This window comes from Triturus cristatus, chromosome 6 (assembly GCF_964204655.1).
Source record: "Triturus cristatus chromosome 6, aTriCri1.1, whole genome shotgun sequence".
Taxonomy (NCBI): domain Eukaryota; kingdom Metazoa; phylum Chordata; class Amphibia; order Caudata; family Salamandridae; genus Triturus; species Triturus cristatus.
In genome coordinates, this window is record NC_140589.1 from 1,596,032,510 (window position 1) to 1,596,059,507 (window position 26,998).

Here is a 26,998-nt window from a genome sequence, read left to right on the forward strand (position 1 = left end):
TTTGAATCCGGAGATTCTTAACCAAGCGTGTCGTTGTAGCATTACGCTGGTGTTTATTGCCCTCGCAGCTGTGTCGGCGGCATCCAGTGCACACTTAATGGATGCGTTTGTGAGAAGTTGGCCCTCTCTGATGAGGAGCTCCGCTGCCTCTTTGTACTCGTCTGGTAGATGTTGGAGTAGTGACTCCAACGTGTCATAGTGTGAGCGATCGTAGCGAGCCAGGAGCGCCTGTGTATTGGCAATGCGCCAGATGTTTGCTGCTTGGGCTGCAATCCTTTTGCCGGAGGTCTCTAGCACCTTGGACTCCTTGTCCGGGGGAGGAGCATCACCAGTCGTCTGCGTGTGCGCTTGTTTGCGAGCGTTAGCAACCACGATGGACTCCAGAGGTAACTGGCCTCTAATGTACATCGGGTCCCCGGGCGCAGGCTTGTATTTTTTCTCGATCCTGGGGTTTATCACCCGTGCCCTGGTTGTTTCCTTGAAAATGTCCTTTGCTGGCTTGAGGACACCTTTTAACATGGGCAGAGTCTTGACAGTCCTCTCTGAGGAGGCGAAAGTGTCCACTAAGAAATCATCCTCAATTGTGTCGGAGTGGAGTTGCACTCCATGATTGGCTGCGGCACGTTCACTGAGGGCATTGAAGGCAGCGGTGTCCTCTGTGGGAGATGTTTTGGCGCCATAAAGCTGCGTGTCCTGGGTATCTGTAGTGGCACCCGGGTCTGCAGGGTCATCCCAAGCTTGATCTGGGTCTTGGTGCTCCTCTGGATCTATATCCCTGGGGTAGGTGGTGTCATCACCCATGTAATCCTCCATTGCGTCCGTGTCGGAGGGCGTCGGAGAAAAGGACTGGGGATCTGGATAGGAGGTGTGTAGGCGTTCATATAGAACTGGTTCCGATTCTGCTGGCAGTTTTTGCTTTAGAGGGATTCTGTAAGAGTCCAAAGCCTGGTCGGAAGCGACCTTCCGTTTTCAGAGCATGAGCCTGCCGGTGTCGGCGTCGATGAATTGGGACGGTGAAGGCCCAGTAGGAGAGTGTCCAGTAGATGGGGACCTTGTCTGGGTGACCCGTGTTCGGATCTCGAATAGTTTTGGCGCTGTGGACGGCGGCAAACCAAAAGTGATGTTGGTTGGTGCCGAAGGTGCCTTTGGGGCCTTTTTCGGCTCGGAGCCCGACGTGGACTGGAGGGCTGCCTGTTCTCTGATACGTTGCAAGGACGCTGCAACTTGTCGCACCGAGAACGCCAAAGGTTCTTTGGTGCCGAGTGGTTCTGTAGAGGTAGGCGTGGACTTCTTCGGAGCCACGGGGTCATCGAGTCGAGGAGAGGTAGTAGCGGTCGACGGCGTCGATGACTGGACCGTAGTCGCTGCCTTCGAAGTGGATTCCGATGGAGCGGCCATTTTAACCTTGGTTGTCGGGGCCGATTGCTTCGGTGCCGGGGGCCGAGGCGCTTTGGTGGTACCGATGGCCTTCCTTTTTGGATCGGTGCCGGCATCCGCTGCAGCGAGTTCGGCGCCGAAATCCCTTTTGGTGCGTTCGGAGCCGACGGTTTTGGCTGGCGTCGGAGGAGTGGAGGTCTTCGAGCCGACCAGTGCCAGTTTCACTTTCGGTTTCTGTTGAACCGGTGCGACGAGTGGTTTCGGTTTCGTTGAAGGGAAACCAGTCTTTTTTGGTAATAATGGCTCTCGCTGGATGTTCGAGGCCGGGCCAGGGGGCGGGGCCGAAGAACTGCGGGATTGATCTCGGGTAAGGCCCGAAGGCGATCCCTCGACCGGAGCCGTAGACTGACGCACTTTAATAGCCTCCGTTTGGACGGGTAGGCCCTGCTCTTCACCAGAGCTATCTTCTTCGGCCCCGAAGGCCTCATCGTAGTCCCCTACCTCATCGTCGGCTTCTTCCCTGTGAAAAAGCTCTTCATCTGCGTCTTCCGATCGGGAATCGTGTTCGGAAGCGGGGCTGGAGTTTATGTTTTCCACGCTTTCAACATCTTCGTCCTCGGTGCTGAAGATGTTGGTCGGGCCGGTGCCGATTGCTGCGCTTCTAGTCTCGCTGCTCGTCGATTCCGGAGAGTCTTCTTGGATCGGAATCGGGCACAGGCCATACATTTCGATTCGTCTTGATCCGGAGAGAGGCATTTGTTGCACACCGGGTGGACGTCGATATGTGGATATTTGGCGTGGCAAACAGGACACCGTTTGAATGGGGTCCTCGATTTCATCGTCGATGTAAGGTCGATGGTTGGATTAAACGGATCCGAATAAAGTTGATAAGGTTGCTAAACTAGCAAGTAAGCTGTCGATACCGAGCGGGAACAGTACCGACGAAAACTAAAGGCCTTTTGGCCTGAAACTAAATTTTCCTAACTTGAGTCAAGATAAGCACATCCGAACCCAATGGCGGAAAAAAACAATCTGAGGATGGAGAGGATGCCCATGCGCACTGTGGTCCTGGGGAGGAGTCACCTATCTCAGGATACTTCGAAGACTCTTCCAGGACAACAACGTGCAAACATCCGGACCCAACACTAGGCGGCGATCTATGCACAGATATGAATTCAGCAGCCCACATGCCTCGAACAGAGGGGTTACTCAAAAGTGTAGAGGTCTCAATGCAAAACCCAAAGTGCTCTATTAGTTGTAGTGTGGGCGAGCAGCCTTAGGCCTAACACAGAGGAGTGTAAGGAATTTATTGCACACACATGATCAATAATGGACACACGACTCAAGAAAGAGATCCAGACCAATTTTATAAAATGATACTTTGTATTTTATTTTAAGTCCCAGTTCTTCATAATAAGATAAGTACGTTTTTAATTAAAAATACTTTTCACTTTCAAAAATCTCAGGTGTTTCTGATGTGTCCAATTTCCTCTTCTTAGGGGGTTTAGAGGTGACCTGGAAGGTAATGGGGTCAATATAGAGTGTTTTTTGCTTAGGATCCAGTGGATCTGGATGAAAAAGTTCCTTCGATCCGTTGTATTTTTTCGGCGCCGAGGACTTGGGCTCTGAGTGGTGCTTTGGCTGGTCTTCTTTAGATTTAGGAGGGGTTTTTGTGTCCTTCTGCTTAGGTGGAGTTTTCGACTCTGAAGATTTAGGCTGTTTTTCAGAAGTCTTGGATTGAATTTGCTTTGGTGCCGAAGAGTCCGGTACCTTGGGTTTTGCTTTCGGTGCCGTAGAGTCTCGTTTTGACGGTACCTTGGGTTTATGTTTCTGTGCCAAAGATGCTTTTTCGGCCCGTGGTGTGGCTGGCTCGATCCCGAGCTGCCTGAAGGCTTTGTGAGCTTCGGAGCCGGGCCCGGAGGCGAGGCTTTTGAAGTATTGTCATGGTGTCGACCCAGACTCGAAGGTGAAGGTGTTACCGGAGCCTTTTGTTTTCTCGGGCAGGGGCGTTGGAAGTCAGTTCTCACGCTCAGTTGATCTGGAGTAATCGTCTGGTCTTCTGAGTCTGATTCGTCGGCTTTGGAGACGCTGGCTTGTTCATCTCCTGTCTCTGGCGCTGGATCGTCGGGGACTGCCTCAAAGATGTTGTCTGGCACCGAAACGGTTGATCTAGACATTTCGTGATGTCGAGCCCGGCGATCACGTATAGTTTTCTTGGACCTGAAAGAGTCACAGGCCTGGCAGTGTCGACTCTCGTGTTCTGGAGAGAGACAAAGGTTGCAGACCTTTTGGAGATCTGCGTGTGGGAATTTAGCCCCACACTTGCATTTTTTTAATGGAGTCCTTTCCATATGCTGGTTGATGGCGCCGATCAGCCCAACGGCCCACGTGAAAGACCGGAATCAAAAATTTCTTTGGAGCTGGATACACGGAGAGAGATCGCGATCAAAATAATACCGTCGAGCGGTGAGAGCTTTGCGCGTTGAAGGGGAATCGAAATGACGTCGACCCAGAGTGCAGTAAATTACACCCGAACCCAATGGCAGAAAAAAACAATCCAAAGATGGAGTCGATGCCCATGCGCACAGCTAACCAAAGGAGAAGTCGCCTATTTCATGACTACAAAGACTTCTATAATAACAAAGTGCAAACATCCGAGCCCAACACCAGATGGCAATCTATGCAAAAGTATGCAATCTACAGCTCATATGCCTCGAACTCAGAGTTCGACCCAATGCTTTCCAATGGAGACAGGGGGTGCCTGGGGCCACACTGCTTGCAGGTAAGTAAATCGGTTGCAGGGACCAAGCTGTGAGGGTTAGAACAAGCACAAGGGGGGGCCACAAAGCAGCGCCAAACATTCACCACCAGCAGCATGGGGGTGGGCAGGTGCAGGGTGCAAATTCAACGTTGTGCGCCTAATTTCGAAGAGGAATTTCCTGATGGCAAAGAGGCTGCAAACGTGGCACCTGAGGTTGCAAGAAGAAGACTAAAGACAGCAGTGGTAAGTTGGGATGCAGGGGGTCATAGGGGCACCGTCGGTTCAGCTCACCAAGGCCCAGGGGCTTAAGGTGCATGGGTGCCTTTGGACATCGGAATCTTCTTACAGGAGCTAGTCGCGGTTGGGGGGAGCCTCTGGATTCACACTGCAGGTGGTGTCGTGGAGGACAGGAGAGATCAGCCAACGCTGGACACGAGGTCAGGATCACTCGGGGGACTTCCCTGCACAGGTGAATCACTCAAACGTGGGCCGTGGGCGTCAGGTGGAGAGGGGGCTGGGGATACTGATCAGCCTGGATCTGGAGTCGTTGGAATTGGTTTCTTCTGAACAGGTCCGCTGTCCTTGGGAGATTGGAGTTTTTATTGAAGGCAATAGTCCTCCCGGGGGTTTTGGAGGTCGTTGTTGTAAAACAGGTCACAGGGTCAGCGAAGCTGGAGACAGGCCGGTAGGGCTGGGGCCAAGACAGATGTAGTCTTCTGGTTTCTGCTGCAGGGTGTCTTCTTTATTTTTAGGTCATCGCAGATCTGAGGGTCAGGTCTGAGGGAGCCCCCTAAATACTAAATTTAGGATGTGTTTTAGGGGAGTAGCATGTAGGGTCCTTACCTGGGGTGGCTACAACCTCTATTATCAATCAATCAATCAGTCATTTGTAGAGCGCACTACTCACCTGTGAGGGTCTCAAGGCGCTGACGGGGGTCGGGGGGGTGCTTCTACTGCTTGAACAGCCAGGTCTTGAGGAGTCTCCTGAAGGTCAGCAGGTCCTGGGTCTGTCGCAGGTGGATGGGGAGGGTGTTCCAGGTCTTGGCGGCGAGGTGGGAGAAGGATCTGCCACCGGCAGTCGTTCTGTGGATGTGTGGAATGGTGACGAGGGCGAGGTCAGCGGAGCGAAGCTGGCAGTTCGGGGTGTAGGTGAATAGTTTGTTTAGGTATGCCGGTCCGGCGTTGTGGAGTGCTTTGTGAGCGTGGGTGAGGAGCTTGAAGGTGATCTTGTTGACGGGGAGCCAGTGCAGGTTTCTCAGGTATGCTGCGATGTGGCAGTGGCGAGGGATGTCGAGGATGAGGCGTGCCGAGGCGTTCTGTATGTGTTGTAGTCTTTTCTGGAGTTTGGCCGTGATTCCTGCGTAGAGGGCGTTGCCATAGTCCAGTCTGCTGCAGACGAGGGCCTGGGTGACCGTCCTTCTTGTTCCGGTAGGGATCCATCTGTAGATCTTGCGAAGCATGCGGAGGCTGTTGAAGCAGGAGGAGGAGATGGCGTTGACTTGCTGAGTCATTGATAGCATTGAGTCCAGGATGAACCCCAGGTTGCGTGCGTGGTCGGTGGGTGTCGGTTTAGCTCCCAGTGTGGCCAGCCACCAGGAGTCGTCCCAGGCGGAGGGGATGAAGCTGAGGATGACCTCCGTCTTTTCCGAGTTCAGTTTCAGGCGACTGTGCTTCATCCATTCGGCGATGGCCTTCATTCCTTCATGGAGGTTCACGGGGTCCTTGGTGAGGGAGAGGATCAGCTGGGTGTCATCGGCGTATGAGATGATGTTGAGGTCGTGTGATCGGACGATGTTGGTGAGCGGTGCCATGTAGATGTTGAAAAGGGTCGGGCTGAGGGAGGATCCTTGGGGTACACCACAGGTGATCTTGGTGGCTTCGGAGCGGAATGGAGGGAGGCGGACTCTCTGGGTTCTGCCGGTGAGGAAGGAGTCCAGCCCAGTCCAGGGCTTTGTCCCAGATCCCTGCGTCGTGAAGGCGTGCGCGTAGGGTGTGGTGGCAGACTGTGTCGAAGGCGGCCGAGAGGTCCAGGAGGATGAGGGCCGGGGTTTCGCCGTTGTCCAGCAGGGTCCTGATGTCATCTGTGGCAGCGATGAGGGTGGTTTCGGTGCTGTGGTTGCAGTGGAAACCGGATTGGGCTGAGTCCAGGGTGTTGTTCTCCTCGAGGAAGCGGGTCAGTTGCCTGTTGACAATCTTCTCGATTACTTTTGCCGGGAACAGGAGAAGGGAGATGGGCCGGAAGTTCTTGAGGTCCTTTGGGTCCGCCTTGGGTTTCTTGAGTAGGGCGTTGATCTTGGCGTGCTTCCAGCTCTCCCGAAAGGTGGCGGTCTCGAAGGAGCTGTTGTAGATCTTCCGGAGTTGGGGTTTGATGCTGGAGCTTGCTTTGTTGAAGATGTGGTGCGGGCAGGGGTCGGATGGTGAGCAGGAGGGGGTGTCTGGGTGTTGAAGCTGTCGTGGATGTCAGTGATCTTACAGTGGAAGAAGGTGGCTAGGGAGTCGCAGAGGTCTTTTGACGGCGGGATGTCGTTGGAGCTGGGGTTGGAGAGTTCCTTCACGATCTTGAAGAGCTCTTTGCTGTTGTGCTCGTTGTTGTCGATGCGATCCTTGAAGGAGGTCCTTTTGGCGGTTCGGATGAGTTGGTGGTGCCTGCGGATGGCGTTCTTGAGGGCAGCTTGGTTGGCCGGTGTTTGTTCGTGGCGCCACTTCTTCTCAAGTCTTCGGCAAGTCTGCTTGAATGCCTGAAGGTCAGCGGTGAACCAGATAGCCTGTCGGTGCGTCTGTTTGAGGGTTTCTTGAGCGGGGCGAGAGTGTTGGCGCAGTCGTCGATCCATTGCCTGAGGTTGCGAGCGGCTGTGTCGGTTGGTGGGTATCGGGCGAGGGTGGACATTAGCTGGTCTGTGGTGACCTTGTTCCAGCTGCAGTGGGGGATCCGTTGCGGGTGGTGGTGCGTGGTGGGTTTCTTTAAGGTGAAGTGGATACAATGGTGGTCGGTCCAGTGGAGTTCGATCGTGTGGCTGAAGGTGACGTGGTTGCTGGCGGAAAAGATAGGGTTGAGCGTGTGTCCGGTGGCGTGGATGGGTGTCGAGACGAGCTGTTTGAGTCTGTGGTTGGCAAGGTTGTCGAGCAGGGTGGTAGTGTTGCAGTCTTTGGCGTGCTTGAGGTGGAAGTTCAGGTCTCCTAAGAGGATGTAGTCTGTGGATGCCAGGGCGTGCGGGATGACGACGTCGGTGATGGAGTCGCTGAACTGTGGCCAGGGTCCAAGGGGGTCTATAGACGAGGGTTCCTCTGAGGGTGGTTTTGGGATCGGTGTGGATCTGGAAGTGCAGGTGTTCGGCGGCGCTGAGGGTGTTTTAGGTGCTAGTCGAAATGCTGAGGGTATTCCTGTGAACGATGGTGATTGCTCCTCCAGGTCTGTTGGTGCGGTCCCTGCGGGTGATCTTGTATCTGTTCGGGATGGCTATGGCAATGTCGGGCTCCGAGGAGGGGTTCATCCAGGTCTCCATCAGGAAGGCGACGTCCGGGAAGGTTGAGTCGAGAAGGTTCCAGAGTTCGATGGCGTGCTTGTGGACGGAGCGGGTGTTGAGCAGTATGCACCTGAGATGGTTGCGTCCTGCTCCGGTGTGTGGGGCAGTGGCTTGTGTGCTGGTGAAGCTGCAGCTCCTGCAGGAGAAGGGTCCGTGGGTGAGCTTCGGGGTGGCCTGGATGGCAGCTTTGAGTTTGTGGAGCATGTTGGCGCCATAGCGGCGTCGGGGCAGTCACGGGGGCCAGGGGGTCTGGCGCTGGGCACAGTGCAGGCGTGGCCGGACTTGCCTTAGGCATGCCTTCGGCGCGACCACACAGTGGTCTGCATTAATAGGGGAGGGGAGGACGCTCAGCTGAGAGGAGGAAACAGGCGCAGGTAGAGGGGAGGGGCCGGGACAGCAGAGGCAGGAAGCGGGAGATGGGGACAGCGTGGGGGCTAACAGTACAGAGGATAGAATACGATTACCAACAATGGAACACAATTAACAAAATTACAGCAGAAAAACAAACTGCAGCAGAAAAACAAACTGAAGCGATGCACGCAGAAACGCTTTTACCAGGGAGCAAAACGCAGTGCCAGCAGCCTCGAACCCCCAAGGCAGGGGATCAGCGGCAGTGACTCAGAGCAGGAGCTGTTGGGGAGAGTGCAGGCCTGTGACCGAGGTCCAGGTCAGAGACCACCCTCCCATGAGAGGGGGCATAGACCTAGTCCTGTTAGGAGCAGTCTCCCCATCTACAAGTTGGCTAGGATTGAAAGTGGTGCCTCACTTTGCTTCCCCACACCTTATGGGTGGGGTTGGCAGGGGTGGGCACACCTCCTACCTTTTCGAATTTTCCCACTAGTTTTTCAGCCCTTAGTGGGGGTGTAAACCAGAGGCTGCCATCTGCTGCTCCCAGCAGAGGCTGCGGGTCGCATTACAAAGGCAGCAGGCCTTTCAAGCTTCCCTCCTCGAGCACTGGCCCATGCTGAGGGAGGAGGAATGACACCTCTACCCATGAAGAGCATTGTTTCTGTTCTGGTCCCAGAGAGCAGAGGCTATGTACCCAGGTGTCCAGAAATATGTCTGGTGGTGGCCTACAGTCGGTCAGAGAAACGCCAGGGTTGGTGGGGATTCAGGGGGCACGTCTGAGGTGCCCTCTGGGTACATGGGGCAATAACTCCCACACTGGCATCAGTGTGTATTTGTTGAGAGGAGTAGTTTGGTACCCTATACTCCTATATTAAGTAAAGCCATGCTGTCATACTCGAGCTGCCGAATTTCCAGCCCATGTACTCTCTATGGCTTCACTGGCACTTACAACACTGGGAAATGGTGCCCAATATTGTAGGGGCACATCTGCTCAAGCAGATATACCCTCGCCTGGAGTATAGAGCACCCTGCCCTAGGGCCAAGAGGCTTGCTAGAGAGGTGACTTACCTATACTGTAAGGCAGAGCTAACTGGCATGGCACCCAGGCAGCGTGCCATGTCAACTTTGTCGATTTTGCCCTCGCAGGGGCATGCAAGCTGCAAGGGCAGTGGCATGGTCCCAGTGAGGGGGTCCCAAGGGACCCTCTTCAGCTTCAAGACCCTAGGTACCCAGGGTACCATTTACTAGGCACTTACATGAGGCAGAAGTACCAGTTGGGTCGGTTTGTTTTTGGGAAAGAACATTGGCACAGGGGACCTGGATGGCAGGGACCCTGTGCACCACATTTGAAACCGCATCAAACCAGGAATAACGTGGGGGGCTAACCATGCAAAAGAGGCACTCACATGCTATGAAGCCAGATTTCCCCTTGAGGAGGCTTTTATCGGCGCCGCTCTTAAGGGTGGAAGCTGCATTGCTGCTGTGGTTTTTATTTTGAAACTAATATATGCGCCTGTTGTTGGAACCACTTTTAATGATCTTCTTGTTTGAGTGGCTCTGAGCCACAAGCTATGGTTACATGGCTGCAGAGGGAGTCTCGGATTCCTCTCCATATAGTAGGTGATCGTGCTGGTATCACATCCTTTAACTAAGACCATATTGTGGTTGTTTTTCACCACGTTCTTGTCAGTAAGTGGCTGCAGAGGGCATCACTTGCTAATGGTATTTAAATTAAAGATGAAAGAATCATGTGCTGCCTAGTGGGTGAGGTAACGTCTTACACTCTCATTATGAAGTTTAAGTGATTGCGTATTGGTGTTTCCATGGTCATGTCTTCCTATAGGACTATATTAAAAGTCAATTTTTAAAATAAGAAAGAGAAAAGCAAAATAGAAATTAGAAGGACTGGAAGAGAACTTTGTATGAGTTGCTCACTTTGATCATTCTACAGTGCAGTCAATCTCTCTTGCTTTTCTCCTTCCCTGATGTAGACTGCTCTGCACAGAGGTTCTTACTTCCAGAGGCCCTCTTTGGGCTCTTTTTTATAGACTGACGGTTTTCTTGAGCATTTGCCTTACCTGGAGTGTGTTAGATCAGGCAGTCTAGAGGGCAACCTCTTGAGGACCCAAAGTGAAACGCTAGAGAGTTTCTAATTAGTAGGACGGTGATTCTTGTGGTGTAACTGCTTGCTTTTAACATGAAAAAAACTCATTAAGAAGAAAGTTCATTCTTCTCTGTCCATGGAGAGAGATTTTACAAGGAGTCGGATCTAGAGCCCAGGAAGCTAAGTCTCCTCCTTTCTCTGGTAAGGATCTACAGGCAACTGTGAGATTCTTATCTGATGCATGTAATAGCCACTGCAGGAAGGAGTATCTCCCCATGGCCCTCATAGATCAGACAACTCTGGCTTCTCTGCATCTTCTCCTTTCTCCTGTACGTCTTGTGTATAAAGAGGAGATAGGCTTTCCTAACAATTTGTCTGTCCCAAGAGGGAAATATATCATGGAGGAGGATCTTGAGCCATGGTCACACACTTCTCTTCTAATCTACAGCTGCCTGTGGAGAAAGATCAGGTGAGCATGAGCGGAGAATGGTTTAGGCAATTTCAAGTGCCCTCTATTAATAAAGAATCAGTGATCTGGCTACTCACTTACAGTGAGAATGGAGGGACCCCAGCAGGGTGTCAGCTTCATGATTCATGGGGAAGCGTTATCCCCTGGTAAAGGAAGAAACTGAAGCACCTTAATCACAAATAGTAGATAGTCTCCAAGCAAATTTGGAGGGTAAGCCTTCCTTTCTCTCTAAAGGTTTTGTCCTTCCAGACCCAGTGGACAAGAAAGTAGAAGGTGCTACGAAGACAACTGACACTGGCGTTACTCTAGCAATGAGAGCAGCTTCAATCTAGCAATGAAAGCCGAGATCTATGGGGTGTATGCATCTCAATCTTTAGTTGAAGACTTTTACACTTTATCCTACAGCATTCGGGAAAGAGAAGATTTTTCTCAGCTTCTGGGGATAATTCAGGCACGGTTTTTATCCAAAATACTGTTTGACAACCCGAAGGCTTCAGCATTGGCACTGTTGCAGCCAGATGCACCTACGCCATAGAAACTGGAAGGTGGAGGCTGCTCAGAAAAAGTGTTAGTCAAGAATGCCTTTCTCAGGGATTACAATTTTTAGCAGAAGAACTGGAGGAAGTTTTGCACAAATCTTTTAAGACAAAAACCAAAGGAAATGAAGGACGGAGTGTTGAACATTGCAAGCACTCACCCCCAGTCAACTGATCTGGGTTTAATCCATCACCGTTCTTTAGCCCACTCTGCCACCCCAGTTCAGACATGGCCATATGCAAATCAGTCTGACCCTGTGCCTCATGGGAACAGTCCAGCCCGAACTGCCAAGCCATGTCTTCCCTGGACCGGAAACAAGCTTCCTAGGACCGGTTTCTGGCATTTCAGCCGTCTTCAGCCAGGCTTGCTTGAATCCAGTGGCAAAGTGAGCAAGGGACTCACGTCTGAGCTTACCCTGCCAACTAATGGCGAACAAAGCAAAAACCAAAGGAAATGATGGACGGAGTGTTGAACATTGCAAGCACTCACCCCCAGTCAACTGATCTGGGTTTAATCCATCACCGTTCTTTAGCCCACTCTGCCACCCCAGTTCAGACATGGCCATATGCAAATCAGTCTGACCCTGTGCCTCATGGGAACAGTCCAGCCCGAACTGCCAAGCCATGTCTTCCCTGGACCGGAAACAAGCTTCCTAGGACCGGTTTCTGGCATTTCAGCCATCTTCAGCCAGGCTTGCTTGAATCCAGTGGCAAAGTGAGCAAGGGACTCACGTCTGAGCAAACCCTGCCAACTTCTGGCGACAAAGCAAAGACTGAGTAACAGAAAGATATCCAGTTGGTGTTTGACCAGCGAACGGGTGTTAAGATAGAGTATACGTAGAGCGGGTTGCGTTGTGGTATTGGGAGTAATAGTGATAGGGTAGAGAGGGCCTGGGGTAAGGGAAATGACATGGTGATGAAGTTCAGAGTATATGCTGTGTTCCCTAAGACGGTTTTGAATAGACAAGTTGAGGGGTGAGCCGCGGCTAGCTAGCAAGTGCAGTGTTTTGGAGGAATAAGTAATGATTTGGCCATGGTTTTCGGTCCCTGGTCACGGCTGGGCGCGGACGGGCGCAGACGGGCTTGCCTTTGGCGCGCCCGCTGCGCGTGTCCGCTTCGCTCCCGCGCTGCTGCGAGCATTAGTAGCTAGGCCCCGCCCTCTTTCTCCTCCTCCTTGCGGCCAATTGGCTGGGGGCCTGGGGAGGGGAGTGTCAGGAAGACAGACGACGAGTGAGTGAATTTAGGCAAGTGCTGTGGGTTAAAATGCGGTTACAATCAGGATTTTAGGTAAGTTTCAAGTTTTAAAAACACATCAGAGCATAGCACAATACAAGCGGCAGTCCGCGCGGCAAATTAGGAAACAATTCCCCGCTCCCACGCTGCTGCGAACATTAGTAGCTAAGCCCCGCCCTCTGTTGAGGCTGCTTTGTTCCCCAAGATGTTTTTCCCGGTCGGAGCGCGGAGATATAGCACTGGTTTTCTGCCTGCGGCCCTCTCTTCTCCTTAGGGGCCCCTCTTGCGATCAAGGAGTCAGAACTGCTTTCCTACACTGGTGACTGGTGTGGGTTCTGAGGGGTCCCCACTCTTCATTGGAATTGGATGAGGTTCTCGGGTTTGACAACTACGGACGGAGTCCTCCATCCTACGCGGTGGGAGGTCTTCGGCAGGAGCACCGTTGCCGACTAGTCTCGTCTTTGGAATTTGGTGTTCGGCGACCTGGTTTGTGCCTTGCGACGGACTACCGTGATCCTCCCCTGCTCCCCCATCGCTTCTCGCCTGCATCCTGTTGGTGAAGATGGTGGTGCGAGGCAGCCATCTTACCCCCCTCTGCTGGCCGTTTCGGTTTGTCTACTAGTCTAGGCTCTGGGAGCAAAGCCGTCCCGCTGCGCTGAGGTGCCGAGACCCCAATTGCGTCTGCGGGCTTTACTCCGGAATCGATAGGGCCTGCCTTTGTTCCGGCCCGGTGGTGGTGGACTGGCCCCTGGTGTCACCCTAGTTGGTACTGGTCTGCGGGACATTTATTTAATCGTATAACCCTCTGCCCAATCTTCTATCCTCTCTTCGTTATGTTTTACAGTGCTTATCCATTGTTCCGCTGCATTTCTTTAGTTGATGTACATTGCTGTATGTTTTAAAAAAAAATGTTTTAACCTATTTGTATCTTGTGCAACTTTAACGTTTTCTATTCTATGTAAAGCGCTCTGATACATGCGGGTTTAGCCAGCGCTGTATAAAACCCCAAAAATAAATAAATACATCCTTCAAAGACCTTAATAGGGCTGCTACATGGGCTTCTTCCTCTACGTTTATGTTAGATTATAGATTGCAGGTAGCTCGAGGCTTTGAGCTAGCTTTTGCATCAAAGGTTATTTTTGGATCCATGTCACTTTAGGTACATTTCCTTAGCCTCTGTTTGTGTTGATCCTTTTTTCAGATAACTATTAAGGGCTGAGAGTATCTAATGTGCAAAGGCTTTAGAAGTAAATGATGAATAAGATATCAAATTCTTGCCAACTCTATGGAGTTGTTTTTGGGTGTTTTCTTTTTTCTCTTGGCTGAGGAAGGCAGCTCTTCGCTTGGGCATACTTCATTAAGTAATGACTGGGAAGACGAAGAGGAAGAAGGTAATGTCCAGATTACTCACCTGCAATCTTCATTGCTTCTATTCCTCCTTACTCGTCTCAGTGCATACGACCCTCCCTCCTGCCCTGTTTCCTTCATCAGCCTCTAGCTAGGGCTTAGTAGGAAATGGGAAGCACTGCAAGGAGCAGGTATATTACTATAGTGGTAACAGAAATAGAGAATAGCTTCAGGAAGTAGTGAGCAGTACGTAGAGAATGAGCACATTAATTCATTAAGTACAGAGATGAGCAAGAAGGAATTGGCGTAATGAAGATAACCGGTAAGTAATCTGAGCATTCAAATGATCTCAAATTGTTCCAGGTCAAATATAAATAGTATTTTCAATCTAGGTGTGGTTTTCTGCAAATACTTATCATTCTGTTTTTTTTCCATTATAAATTAGCACTATAAGTCCTATAATGCAAAGAAAAACCAGAACTGATTAAGCTACTAACACAGGTAACTTTAGATCTCAGTTATCTCTTCCATGGGGTAGTCAAAGCTTTCTGAAATTGGTCTCTCTTGAATCAAGCCAATCCAATAGAATTCTGAGATGTGCCCCTGTGGTCATTCTATGCTGGTGGGGACTCTCATTGAGATACATGTGCACCCATGGTCCCTACCCACTTATAGTCCTATGTAGTTGTCTGTTGAATGTGTAGGGTTTCTGACACTGAAAATCTGATCACCCCTGTCTTTGTTGATCTACACCCCAACAGCAGTGTGGAGGAGTGTCTACAGTGTGGCACAATGTGGGTAGAATAGTCATGAGAACTGTCTTAGCACATCTGAGAGTTCATGCAGACATTAAAGAAACTTACAGTTAACTTTCTGTCAGGAGATCTGAGGGATTACGGGATGCGTTTGAGGGCTAAGGGTGGAGAAGGCCATGATATCATTAAAGCAGTAAGCAACACTAGTTGGGAGTTTATGAAGGAAGGCAACGAGAAAAAGGGATAGCTCCTGCAGCACGCTCACTGAAAAGAAATGCAATGTTGTACCCATACTAAATGGTGCTGGTAGCATCCCCTGTGAGGATGCAGGCTTTAGAGAAATGATGATCAAAGGCTGAGAGTCTAACAAAGGAGGGCTGTATAAAGGTCAAACAAGTAGTTTCGAAGAAGAAATAAGGCAGTGATGAAAATAGGGTCAAAGACTTGGGGGAAAGAAGAAAGAATGCAATGAAAAAGAAATTAGGCCAAAACAGGGCAGAAAAGTAATAGGAGATGTCCCTTAATCAGGTATGCCAACAAATGTTTATTTGTTTCGGAACACAGGGCAACTTCAGTGTCTACAGCTTTTTACTTGGTAAGCGTGGGGGGAGTGCAATCATTTTGCATCATAACACAGCAGCAAACTACCTATATGAGCCTCTCATTGTTCCATAGCATCCTTCATTTCATCATACATCAAGAAACATTGCAATTGTGTTAAAAAATACAGTTTATCCACAATTTGAATGACATGAATAATTAAGCTTACTTCCAGTTTTGCTTTCTCATTTTGCAGCTTCTCAATGTTTTCCATGTACTTCTGAGTCAGTCCACTTAGTACAGCTTGATGTTGCGCAGCCTCCCTCTCCAAAGCCTCTAATTTAGTTTGAAGAGCCTCTTCAATTTGTTTGTGTTTTTCATCCACCTCAAAAAACTAAATACAGAAATGAGACATTATTTTTTGCTGCACATCTACAAAAGTATCACCACCAATGATGCTTGTGAATGCTGCATACTCTGCTGAGAAATAACACTTACACAAACACCAGCCTGTGCCCAACTCCTCCACCTTATCCCTATTTTATGTATAATTTACAGACCACAAGGACCCACTAAACTTGGCTTAGCCCTGATGCTGCTCCATCTGAATTTTATAAAGAATTTGCCGCAGAGCTACTGGCCCCACATTTGTCCATTTATGTGTATCCTCTGAAAAGTAGGACTAGAAACTGATCCAGTGCTACATTTATTGCTCCTGCAAACAGTAAATGGCAAAGCAATCTGCTGCAAACATTATAGATCTTAGGCACAAACATCACTTTCTGCAAGAAATCAAACAAAATAACATCACTGAGAATTGGTAACAATACAACAGATACACCGACAGTTGTGTTGTCAAGCAAAACCTAAAAATAGTGTGGCTTTAGAGGAATTGAGAAGTCCATCTCCTTTAGCAATTTGCACACCAAAGAATGGTTACCAAATGGTGAATTAGCAGATGATGGATGCCCTACCAAAATGGCTGCTGTAGAAAACGTTACTGCCTATTTATGCCAGTCCTATCTCTGTCACCAGAATCCAAACCCCGTTGAGCAAACCAACTGCACCACCATTTAGAGGCAGGTGTATATCACCTGTTGGAGTGTTCAGCCCTGGCCTCTTGTATGTAGAACGGCCCAAGGAATTTAAAAGATTCATTCAAGATTGGGAAAATGGACCGAAGAAGCGAAAGAAAGCTTCAGAAAAAACGAAACCCAAGCTTGCACCCTCCAGATTGATATAGATAGAAAAAATTCCATGCCCTGTACCTTGACCTGTGCCATTCTCCTCAGAATCATCAAAAATGCAAGGCAAAGTAACTAAGTGGTCACCTCCAGTCTACAAGAAATGAATCTGTATTTGGAATCTCTGGGTCAGGTCTCAACTAAAGTACGGGGGAAGTTCAGTTGAGATGACAATAAATCGATCTTCCATGGACCCTGAACCTCCCTAGTCTCTGGGAAAAAAACTTTGTTCAGCTTTTTGTCATTAGAATCCTTGAGAGATCTGAAATTACAATCTGCAACAACAATGGCTCTGCCTGCTGTCAATGACAATATGATCTACCTGCATAAGAGTAAGAAACTTTACCAATACCTTGATCACATACACCTATCCCCCTACTCCTCTGCCCCAACAAACCTGAGTATCTGACAGCCAAGGAGTTATATATTTTCAAAGGAATGAAAGATTTGATCCTGTCAAAGTCAGGCACTTAACTACAAACAAACCTACTAGTAGCTTCAGGCATCTAATATGACTTGTCACTTGACCAGATATTCAATAGGAACAGTTGAAGTTCCAGTCTGCTGGCGTCCAAATCTATAATTAGATCCAGAGAGGACAGAAAATGACCCTGTCATTCTAGGGAACCATATGCTCTAGACACTCCTAATTCTCTCACCCAGCCACTTTTGGTAGTGCCTACAAATCACCATAACAAGACCCATGACGAGGTGTAATAGAGTCAGTTGTTGCAAGGCTACATAATATAGAGTCCCAGAGATAGTGTCTAATTTGATGAAGCTATAAGGTCTAAAATCATTATCAACTGCCTGAAGGGTAGATGATCATGGTGCAAAATCTTCTCAGCAGCTGTGGGGAAGAGCATGGCAAGATTTCTACCTAGTGTGCAATCAAATGGTTGGCAGATCCTTCTCAGAAGACTGATGTAATCACAAATGACCTAGTAAGCAAGCTGCATAATATGAAACATGGCCTCCTGTGTGTGTGTCTCTCCAAGCCGGTGTCCAGACAGATCACGCAGTAGCTGTGGCACAGGAATGAAGTGAACCTGTGCCTGTATCATCCAGGCTAGTCTCACTCAAAATGACACCACAAGCACACGCAACAAGCGGAATAAGACACAGGTTATAAAGTCCACCGAGCAGGGCAATCTTGGCTTTGAGGTTTGTTTCTGTTACGCCGCATGGTTCATGAAGTAATAGCATATACTATTAAAATTGCGGCAGATAACGCATAATCTTTGTCTCATCTTCGTTGTCTGCAAAGCCTTTACATGAGTATATAACTATAAAGGAAGAGCAAATCTCCTTCATCCAGTAATACTTTGAATGGGGTCCGAGGTGTGAACCACATTGGTAAGGCAATACGGACACTGCAACCCTAAAATAAATGACGTGCTAACTGGACTCAATTTTTTCTTTTAATCTTCAAATAAGAGGATTTTATTTAAATCAACGGAAAGCATGTGCAGTATATTTTTTCCTTTAACAAGGGGATTTTCGTCTCTGCTTTCCAGGCGCTAACTGACACCAAAACTTGACTTGCTGCTTATTTAGAGCAACTATGCTGCTTCAATCTCAATGCCAATGTAGCCTATACACAAGGTGAGGGAGACAAATCAAGTTGCCTCCTTGCACGGCTGGCCCAACAAGATGCCCACTTGGGCTCGGTCTTAGAAATATCCTTGCCTGCTCGTGTCACCCTATACGCACAGCGCGACATTTTAAATGTATTCTTCGAGTTTTGCTCCTCGGTATAGAAAGTATTCCCATTCCCAGTTGCAGACAAGGTCGGTAGATTCATGTTCGAACTCACTTTTCCTCGCATCCCTAATGCGGTCAAAAAAGATATAGACGTCTGCATCACTATCCCCAAAATTAAGCAAGCCATGTGGAACTTTGCTAGAAATAAAACCCCAGGCCACGACAGAGCGAATATTATAGCAATTTCGCGGCACTCCTTGTGCCTTGACTGGTGGAGATGTTTAACTAGCCCTACGAGTTGGGGTATTACCTCCATGCCTCAGTGAGACACTCCTGGTGTCCATATTGAAACCCGAAAGGGATCTGACCCTCTTGGGTCATAGAAGCGGATATCTGTCCTTAGTACGGACTATAAGATTCTGGAGATTCTGGGTCTAGGCGTTGGCAGGATGGGCTATATCTGGCAGAATGGGGGAAGAGAGGTCACCTACCACTACTGCACTTCAAAGGCACTGGCCCAGCTCACACACAAATAACATCACATTAGCCTATTGTGTCCCCAGACACACTCAGACCAGAGTAAGAAGGCAGGAAATTACACCAGCTTTGCAGGAAGAAACTCCAGAATCTTCTACAACTTCAACGTGGTCACCAGGTATAAAGAGGGGACCCTCAAACCCCACTCTTCAGATCACTTATGGACCAACAGAAGACTCAGAAGAAGAACTGCTCAGTTGCCCTGCTGCAAGGAGGATTGTCAAGCTGCTCTGCTCCCTGAGGAAGAAGGAATGGACCTGCACTTTGAACCGAGGACCACCAGAGTGACTCCAAGAGCTAGTTGGCTGGCCTCCTGTTCTGAACTACAGGGACACAACAAGCTCCAACAACTTTGAATCCTGAACCTGGACTCTGCCTGCTGGTACACCTAATTCTCCAAGTGGTGCCTCCCCAGTCCTGGACCCTTGGAAGTGGAGATATATATGCTCTGCCAACCCAGCTGTGGTACCCATCAGAACTGATGCTGTATGACACAGCCCTTGCAGCTCCTCACTGGGGTCGACACAGCACAACACTGGCCTTGCACTGCAGCCCTCGATGCTCCTCATCTGAAAAGATTAGACTTAACGTGAACCTTGCATTGTAGCCCTCACAGCTCTTCATCAAAACCGACACAGCTAAACACAACTTGATGCTGGACGCTGCATCGCTCATCGGAACTGATGTTGTATCTTGACGCCGGACACCGCATTGCTCCTCGGACTTGCTGCAGCACGACACAATGCCCCCAAACAAGGAAATAAGGTACAATTCTCAGTGGACCTAACCTGGTTCCTGTTCCAGCCCACACTCCACAGTGGTTGGCCTAAACTTGTGACTTTGGCCCAGTATGGCCAGACCAGATAACCACATTTGGCGCTTTTGAGCACTATTTTTACGTAAACATTTAAAACTGCATCTCTGGTTCTACTAATTGGATTTTTAGTGTTAAATATTTTATTACAGTTTATTTTATTGCTCTAAATTGGTGTGGGATTTGTCTTGTGTTGTCTTTTTACTTCATTACTGTTTGTGTGCTGCATAAATACTTTACACATTGCCTCTAAGTTAAGCCTGACTGCTTTTGTACCAAGCTACCACCGGGTTAAACAAAGGTTAATTTAGTGACTTTCTGTGGTTCACCCTGACAAGGATTGTGGCTGTTGCCTGAGTAGGGTTTCACATCTCCCACCCCTTCAAGCATAACCCAATTTCTCACACTGGTTTATGACTGATTGTTAAAGATGGGCATGCTGTTTAGATACCTTAGTCTGTTGTTAAACAGAGTGCTATTCACTAATGGAAATATTCTGCTTGGTTTTTACTTTCAGAGCTGTTTTTGACGATAAACTAAAGATGTATAACCACATTCTTTTTCTTAAAGAAACTTAGGAAACACTGGCTCTTTGCCAAAAGCATCTTCAATGCATTATGTTTCAATGTAAACATCATCTTGTCGCTCCTTTTCATGAAACAGCTCAACTCTGCCCGTGAAGGTGAGTCCAGAAAGGAGGTTGACTCCCAGTTGTCATGTAGCTCATTATGTTGATTCATTATAAAATGTTATTTCTAGGACAGCAATACACAACACACATGAAGTTGCCTAACTATTATCAAACGCTTTTAACAAAAAACAAACCTATTCAAGTTGCCAATGCTTATCTTCTAGCCTGATAAGGACTTGCATTTTTTGGTCATTTCTAATCTTTTGGAAAGATCTGTAGTTGCGATGTACAGGGTAAACAAGATGTCACACGCATACAGTAACTGTTTACCGTTATTCATATCTACTGATATTCCATTTATCTCTGGTCAACCTCTGACCTGGCATGCACATTTTCTAGGGCTTTTGCAAAGAGTAACAGAGAGAAATGGCAACCTCATCCCTGTAAAAATCTGTAAATACAAGTGCATTAATCTCCTTTATCCTAATGCAACTTGTGCCCGAGAGGTTATATAGCTTATTGATTCATTTGAAACAAAAATTTGTGTACGACCAAACACCTTTCCTTAATTGACTGAAAATAGTGCAGAGGCGCCATCAACTTTGTTGCTCTTAATCTTCACATTTATGAGAGAAATTCTACATGAAATTGATCAGACCTGGTTTGAGTGTATAATGTGTCACATTACACTTTGCATGCCATAATCTTCATCAAAATTTTTTAAACTGGTCTTCAGTAGAGAGAAAGGGTAGTTGTTGGAACCTTATGTTAGGTTTCTAGACGACCTAAAGATAATATATGCTTTGATCAGTGGGTCAGAGAGCCCACCTGCAGAAAACACAGCAGTATGAAGCTTCATAAGTGGCAGAAGAAGTTATTGGCACGCTTCATCTAAATTATGCAAGGAAGGCATTGAGCCCAGACTCCTTGCTTTCAAGTTTGTTAATAGCTGCATTCACTTCCTCAACAGCAAATGGAGATGTCATTTTGGACACTTCTGTGCAGGAGAGTTTGGGGATGTTAAGCTGCTAAAAGTTAACGTTCAGCTCTTGCTGGTCTGGGAAGCATTCCGTATTATATAGATTTTTCAAATACTGATGAAATGCTGTATTTTTGGCCCTTTGACCTGTTGTAATCTGCTCTCTAGCCATCTTGGTGTATTAGTACAGTTGCTTCTGCTTGATACATTGTGCAAAGCGCTTCCCACATGTATTACCTTGTTATTAATATAGGAGTCCTGCCCTTTTGTACAAGAACAATACCTTCTCTATATATAATGTGTTTAGAAAATATTTGATGCTCTTAGGTTTTTGTAAACTTATGACTAGGGTTCCAGATGCGTCTGTTTCAGAGCTTTTATCGTGGCCTGTCGGTCTTCCTAAAGGTGTTTTTCTGCTTTTTTTGGTACAAACATTTTAAAATAATCAAACTTCTCAACACTGCCTTTGAAGCATCGCAGAGTGCATTTTCTCCTTTGTTACTTATTTCTATGGAAATGGTCCTGACTTTTCTCGGCCACTTGAAGATCTGGGTGTTGTATTGTTGTGAAATCAGAGGTTTTGCATTTGAATCAGATGCATGTGTAGCCTCTACTGAGGAGTCATCACGCACAGCACGTAAACATTTTTGCTTCTACCAAAAAAAGCTACTAAAGTGAATCATTATGTGAGAAAGTTTTATGTCTCTCAGAAAAGAATCTGTAGTCTCTTCTCTGGAATGAAGGGCCACCACGTGGAAACAATTTTTAAATGTGTTCCATGTCCAAGAACCTGTTTGGTGAGCTGATCAAAATATATACATTTTTGTGCTCAATGACGTCCTGAGCTGTCCCTTTTTTTTTTTTTTTTTTTTTAAAGTGCAGCTGCATGTAGGAAAACAAATATTAGTATTTTTGAGCAGACAAGAGCTGCAATGAATGATTTGCTGCTACAGGGTCATACAAGGTTTTGTACCTGGGATATCTACTTCATTTCGGCACAAGCTCAGTGTCAGTATGTGGGTAGCGGCAGTATCATTGAACGCAAAAAAGCATACATATCTGCGAAGAGGCCGCTCTGTTTCAAGTGCTCAGTTGGATACGTTTTGTTAGGTAAATATATGTATAAATCCATTGCTTGAACTTACAGGAGGAGAATTTGTTTGAAAGGCACAGGGGCATTTTGCAAAGCTACCGTAGCAAATGAGCAACTAGCTTGTGCATTGAGAGGGCTGCATATAAACATGAACACCAGCATTTACTCTCAAAGCTTTAGTGTCATTTTGCATGGATAGGTTTTGAATACTGAAAAAGGATAGAGACCTTCTATCCGCAATTCACTATCACACTTGGGACCTCTTACAGATTAGCAACTAAGTTGGATACATTTGAGCTTTTTCTGTTGACAAATGGCACTACTTTGTTGAATGATAATCTTCTGATTCAATGTATGGCAGATCTGTGAAATATTTGGGACTGGAGATATGCCTGGGATGTCAAGCACAAACATCGTAAGCTTTTAGATGAATTTTCTGCAAAGGGCAGATGTTGATCCATGTGATATTACCATTAATGGCCCTCTGGAGGACTTTTGGCATTCAGAAACCTCTGTACCCAAAGGACATTCTTTAAATTAGTCAATGGGATGGGTTTTGTTGCCTTAGTTGAGGTTTTCCTGAAACAACAGTTAATCACTTTTGGTGAATTTAAAGAGCAAAGTGTAAACCTCATCGATGTCTGTTTTTAAGTACATTTTATTGAAACCAACTCTGAAGGCAGTGGTTTTTAACTTTACTAAGAATACCTCCAAGGTCCTTTGGCTTCTTAGATATGAGGAAAGTTGGTTTCTTCCCAATCTGAGTCCCCTTGATCCCCAGTAAGGGCATGCCATTATAGAGTGAGTTAGATTCATGACTGCCTCGACCCTCCCTACTCATGATTCTGCAAACCATACAATTATTGTATTTTGTGTATGTGAATGAAACATACTTATGAAAGGTAGACAGAAATATCTGAATGCATTATAAGAAATGAACCAGTGATCACATAAAGATAATCATAATGGTCTTTATGCACAAACTGTTTCAATTTAGGTATACTAAACAAAACCTTCTACACAGCAAGACTACGGCACCTTTTGATCAATTATAGGGGAGTTAGCAGTTGATGGTGTGGAGTTACGGATGCAATTTTATTACACGTCTGATGATGCTATAGCAAGATGTGGATAGTCATGACTATTTGCAAGGCTATGGGCCCAGCAGTAAAATAAGTATTCTGTGTCTGTCTTATGAGATATATAAAATTAAAAGTGGTTTGCCTGGATAGTCGTGCTCCTCACTAGCCATGGAATTGCAGCCAAATTGTTAGTAAAGTTAGAAGAGAAACATTTTTTTAGCAAGAATGTCAAGATGCCAATATGATTATGCTTTGCACTTGGAGACATTTTACTGACATGCCTTTTAAAGATATACTTCACAAAACGTATCTTAAACTACTTAAGTAAATGTATGTACTAGCTATAATATGGAAAACAAACTATGGCATACACTATGCCATTTCTTTTTGACTGAGTTGTTTGTATATGGAAAATCATTTTTTTTAAAGGTTTTAAAACACAAAATGAAGGTAGCAGGAGAAGGGTAAGCAGGTGCCCCATATATTCAATCAAATGAAGTACTACACATATTTAATACATAATCTTATAATCGGATTTCCAACTAGGGCAAAAAACTGTAGTTTGCAGAGTAGAAAGGAGGTACATATATTTTACAACAAGATTATTTCAATCTATACACACAGCACTCACCTCCCCAACACAACACCATTAGCAGGATGCCTTGTCTAGATTTCTTCCTATGTCTTTAGGAAACCATCTCTTGCTTTCAAGTTAGGTTGTATGCACTATGTACTGTGACCATTAATTCTAAGCATCAATATCTCCTGTAAACCAGCTCAAGGCAGATCACAATGACAAACATTTGCCTTTAGGAAAACGTTCTGTGTTACCTTGAGGAACAAGCATAGATAAACTACTACTGTGTTAATTGGCAGTTCACATGGCCCACACCAATATGTGACTTCCCATGGCTTAGAAGGAAAATCAGTGGCGTACAGTAAGTAATTCCATAATTCAATAATATGACCTTTTCACATTCGAACACACTAACGAAAGATAGACTGTGAGGTGGCCAGAGGGCCAGGAGCTGGTCAGTTGGAGATGACAAGATGCCAACTGGTGAGTTAATGGCGTTGAGAGGTTTGTGGAGAATGCTGACAGCTGGGAGAGTTGAAAGTACATTGGGTCGTTGCTGTGATGGTACGGCCCTCCGCAACCATGAATTCCTTCAGCACTTCTCCAGTTTGTCTCTTTATCAGGTTTCCCTACTTTTGCCCCTGTGAGCTGATGCCATGATATTTTTCTGCGCCAGGTCCACAATTCACTGCCTGTGCATACTCTCCTTACTGGACCATCACCACCCTCGCTTGCTCCTGCAGGCTCTTGTTTCCCCCCAGCTCTGCAGGTTCTCATCCTGGTTATCTCTGCAAACCGTCTTTATATACCACAAACGTGGCCCATGGACATTGCAGCACTTTATATGAGCACCAGTTTGCTTTATACGAAACCAGATACATCATTTTATGATATGTATGGGACATTAAGTAATTTACCTAGAATTAAAGTATGTTGTGCAAATGCAATTTTTTAAATTTGCTAAAATCACTGGTATCAACACCAACAAGCCTTGTGATTTTGGGGAACGGATGCTAAAGGCCAGCAGCCTACTCCGAAAAGTGTTCCTCGTCTAAAATCCAGTGCGGTTCGTCATCTGCCACTTTTATAGGCAGGTCAATATCTTGGCCACAGTCCGATATAGAAGGGCATGGTCACGTTTGTGATGTTTACGAACAAAGGTGAGTATGGGCTCAGGCAGGGAGAGCAGAGAAGGCTGTAGTAGCGATACACAGCATGGCCTAAGTGATATGTGCATGAATGGACCTGGTGAGTACATAACATATATGAGGCATACATGTGTTTAAGAATAGACAAGGAATTTGGCAAGCTCTGCTAAATTTTAAACCACTCCTGAAAAGGGGATGTGAAAATTACATATCATACCCATTCACCATAGTCAGCATCGACTACAACGAAGAAGGACATAACAATACCATAAACTCTCACTGTCATTATCACAATAGTACCACTAATGCATTGTGCTCTCTTCTACCATAGGTCTGGAATGGCCTGTGAAAATGGAATAATTGGTACAAAGTCCCATGTTCCCTTCAAATGGATTGCGTTTGATAGAATATACCACCCCACAAGAGTATTGTTAAGAGCGTTCATATATTTTGCAATATACAACCATTTTTAGGTGTCTTCTTTTGACATTTGTCCAACCCTCTGTGACTCACAGCTCAAATGCATAACTTATTAGTTTATAAATGCCAGGTAGTTTCTGGGAGCATGCATGACTGAATAAGGCACTGTTGTAAAACTTAAAAAGCATTATACAGTTTGAACTATACAAACATACATTTTTGCACAGCATACTCTTGGAAAAACATTAAAAATATCAGGGCGATCTTGCATTTCTTTGTCCACGTACATACTCATTGTAGGTCTAAAACGTTATCTAAATTTTTTTTTACAGATGGGCAGGAAGGAGGCACTCAAAAAACAATCAACTCGCCTGCATATGCAGCCGCTCATTTTCCTCTATCTTCTTTCGAAGGTCCTCATCGAAAACACTTTTCTGCTCCAGGCTCAACTGAGGAGTAGGCTCACCCACCTTCTGATGGAAAGAAAATGAACGCCAATCGAAAAATCAACACACTCACTTTGTACACGGATAATCAAAATTGCGTTAAGATTTCATCAAAAGTCTAATATCTACATATAAAAAAACATACAAAAATGCAAAGATATTTTTTCAATGGCCTGCACTTTACAAACAAGAGTTCTATAACAATATACTCTAAATCCAAGATGCTGTACCCGAGCCTTCACAACAGCATTCATAAAGTAAACTTTTTTCGCATTCATATATTGTGAAGTCTGTTTTACCAGCCTTTTCTCCTGCGTTCATGTTTTTAAAGCTTCACAAGATTTTTAAAGTTCACGAAGGTCGCAACATTTACAATAAAAAAAGCCCTTCACAATGTCGGAAAGGAAAAATCCATGAAATGTCAAAAATTAGTACATGAATTTTTTTGGCACTTGATAATTTAAAGCTCAGCTTTGCTGAGCAAATACAAAGTGTCTCAATACGGGGTCTTTAGAATCCAATTTTAACAAAAAAATGAAATCCTGAATAATATGCCCACAAACAAATTAAAACATTAAAATGAACAAGACAATACGATTTTACCCAACAACTGAAAATGTGTGTATTTATTGTCATTTCAATGTCCTTCTCAATGCTGAATTACGCTATTAATGTAATGTCTAAATATATCTATTAACAGCACTATTTATAGAGAATGTATATAGTTTTAAAACACTCTTGGTGATGTTTAAGGAAGTTACTAAGTCAGAGAAACAGATTCTCTGATCTGAGTTGGGCAAGTAATCGTGACGTGGAAGATGATTAGGCTTGGGTAAAAGATTTAGAGGCCTGCTTAAGTTAGGACTTAAAATCCTATCAGTCTTGCTCAGGTCTAATATACTAAAATTCTTATTCTTGGGTGGCGGACTGCATCCAGTACTTTTATAAATTTGACCCGGAGCAGAGCTTGGCATATGATGACCAGTGAGATATATGATAATTATAGAATGGTCAGCCTACAATAGGTGCCCAACAGACCGGGGTAGGAAGAAGCGACTGGGCCCAAGGTCGGAGAGGCACTTCAGAGCTGACCTATCAGCAGAGGTGAGCCTGAGAAGGTGGCCTCTGGCAGGACCCAGGCCACGTGAGGTCAGTGGTGATGCCGGAGTAACTGGAACTAGCCTGACGACTGTGTCTATGTGGTAGGAATCAGGCAGGAGGAGGCATGGACTGGCCTGTGGCCTGTATGACGGCAACAGAGAGTGATGATCTGGGGCTGGGTGTTGGCTCGGCCAAAAGAAATAGGAGCTGATGAGTGGACATGATTTT

General features: G+C 46.5%; 1 protein-coding gene across 1 annotated transcript in view; it reads right to left on the bottom strand.

Moving 5' to 3' along the window:
• Nucleotides 1-26,998, bottom strand: part of PPP1R21 (protein phosphatase 1 regulatory subunit 21) — a 395,061-nt gene that overhangs the window by 280,061 nt on the left and 88,002 nt on the right. The window contains exons 4-5 of the mRNA XM_085612732.1: nt 25,595-25,696; nt 15,224-15,388 (exon numbers count right to left, since the gene is read on the bottom strand). Coding sequence (XP_085468858.1) covers nt 15,224-15,388; nt 25,595-25,696 — 267 coding nt within the window. The remainder of the gene's footprint in view (nt 1-15,223; nt 15,389-25,594; nt 25,697-26,998) is intronic.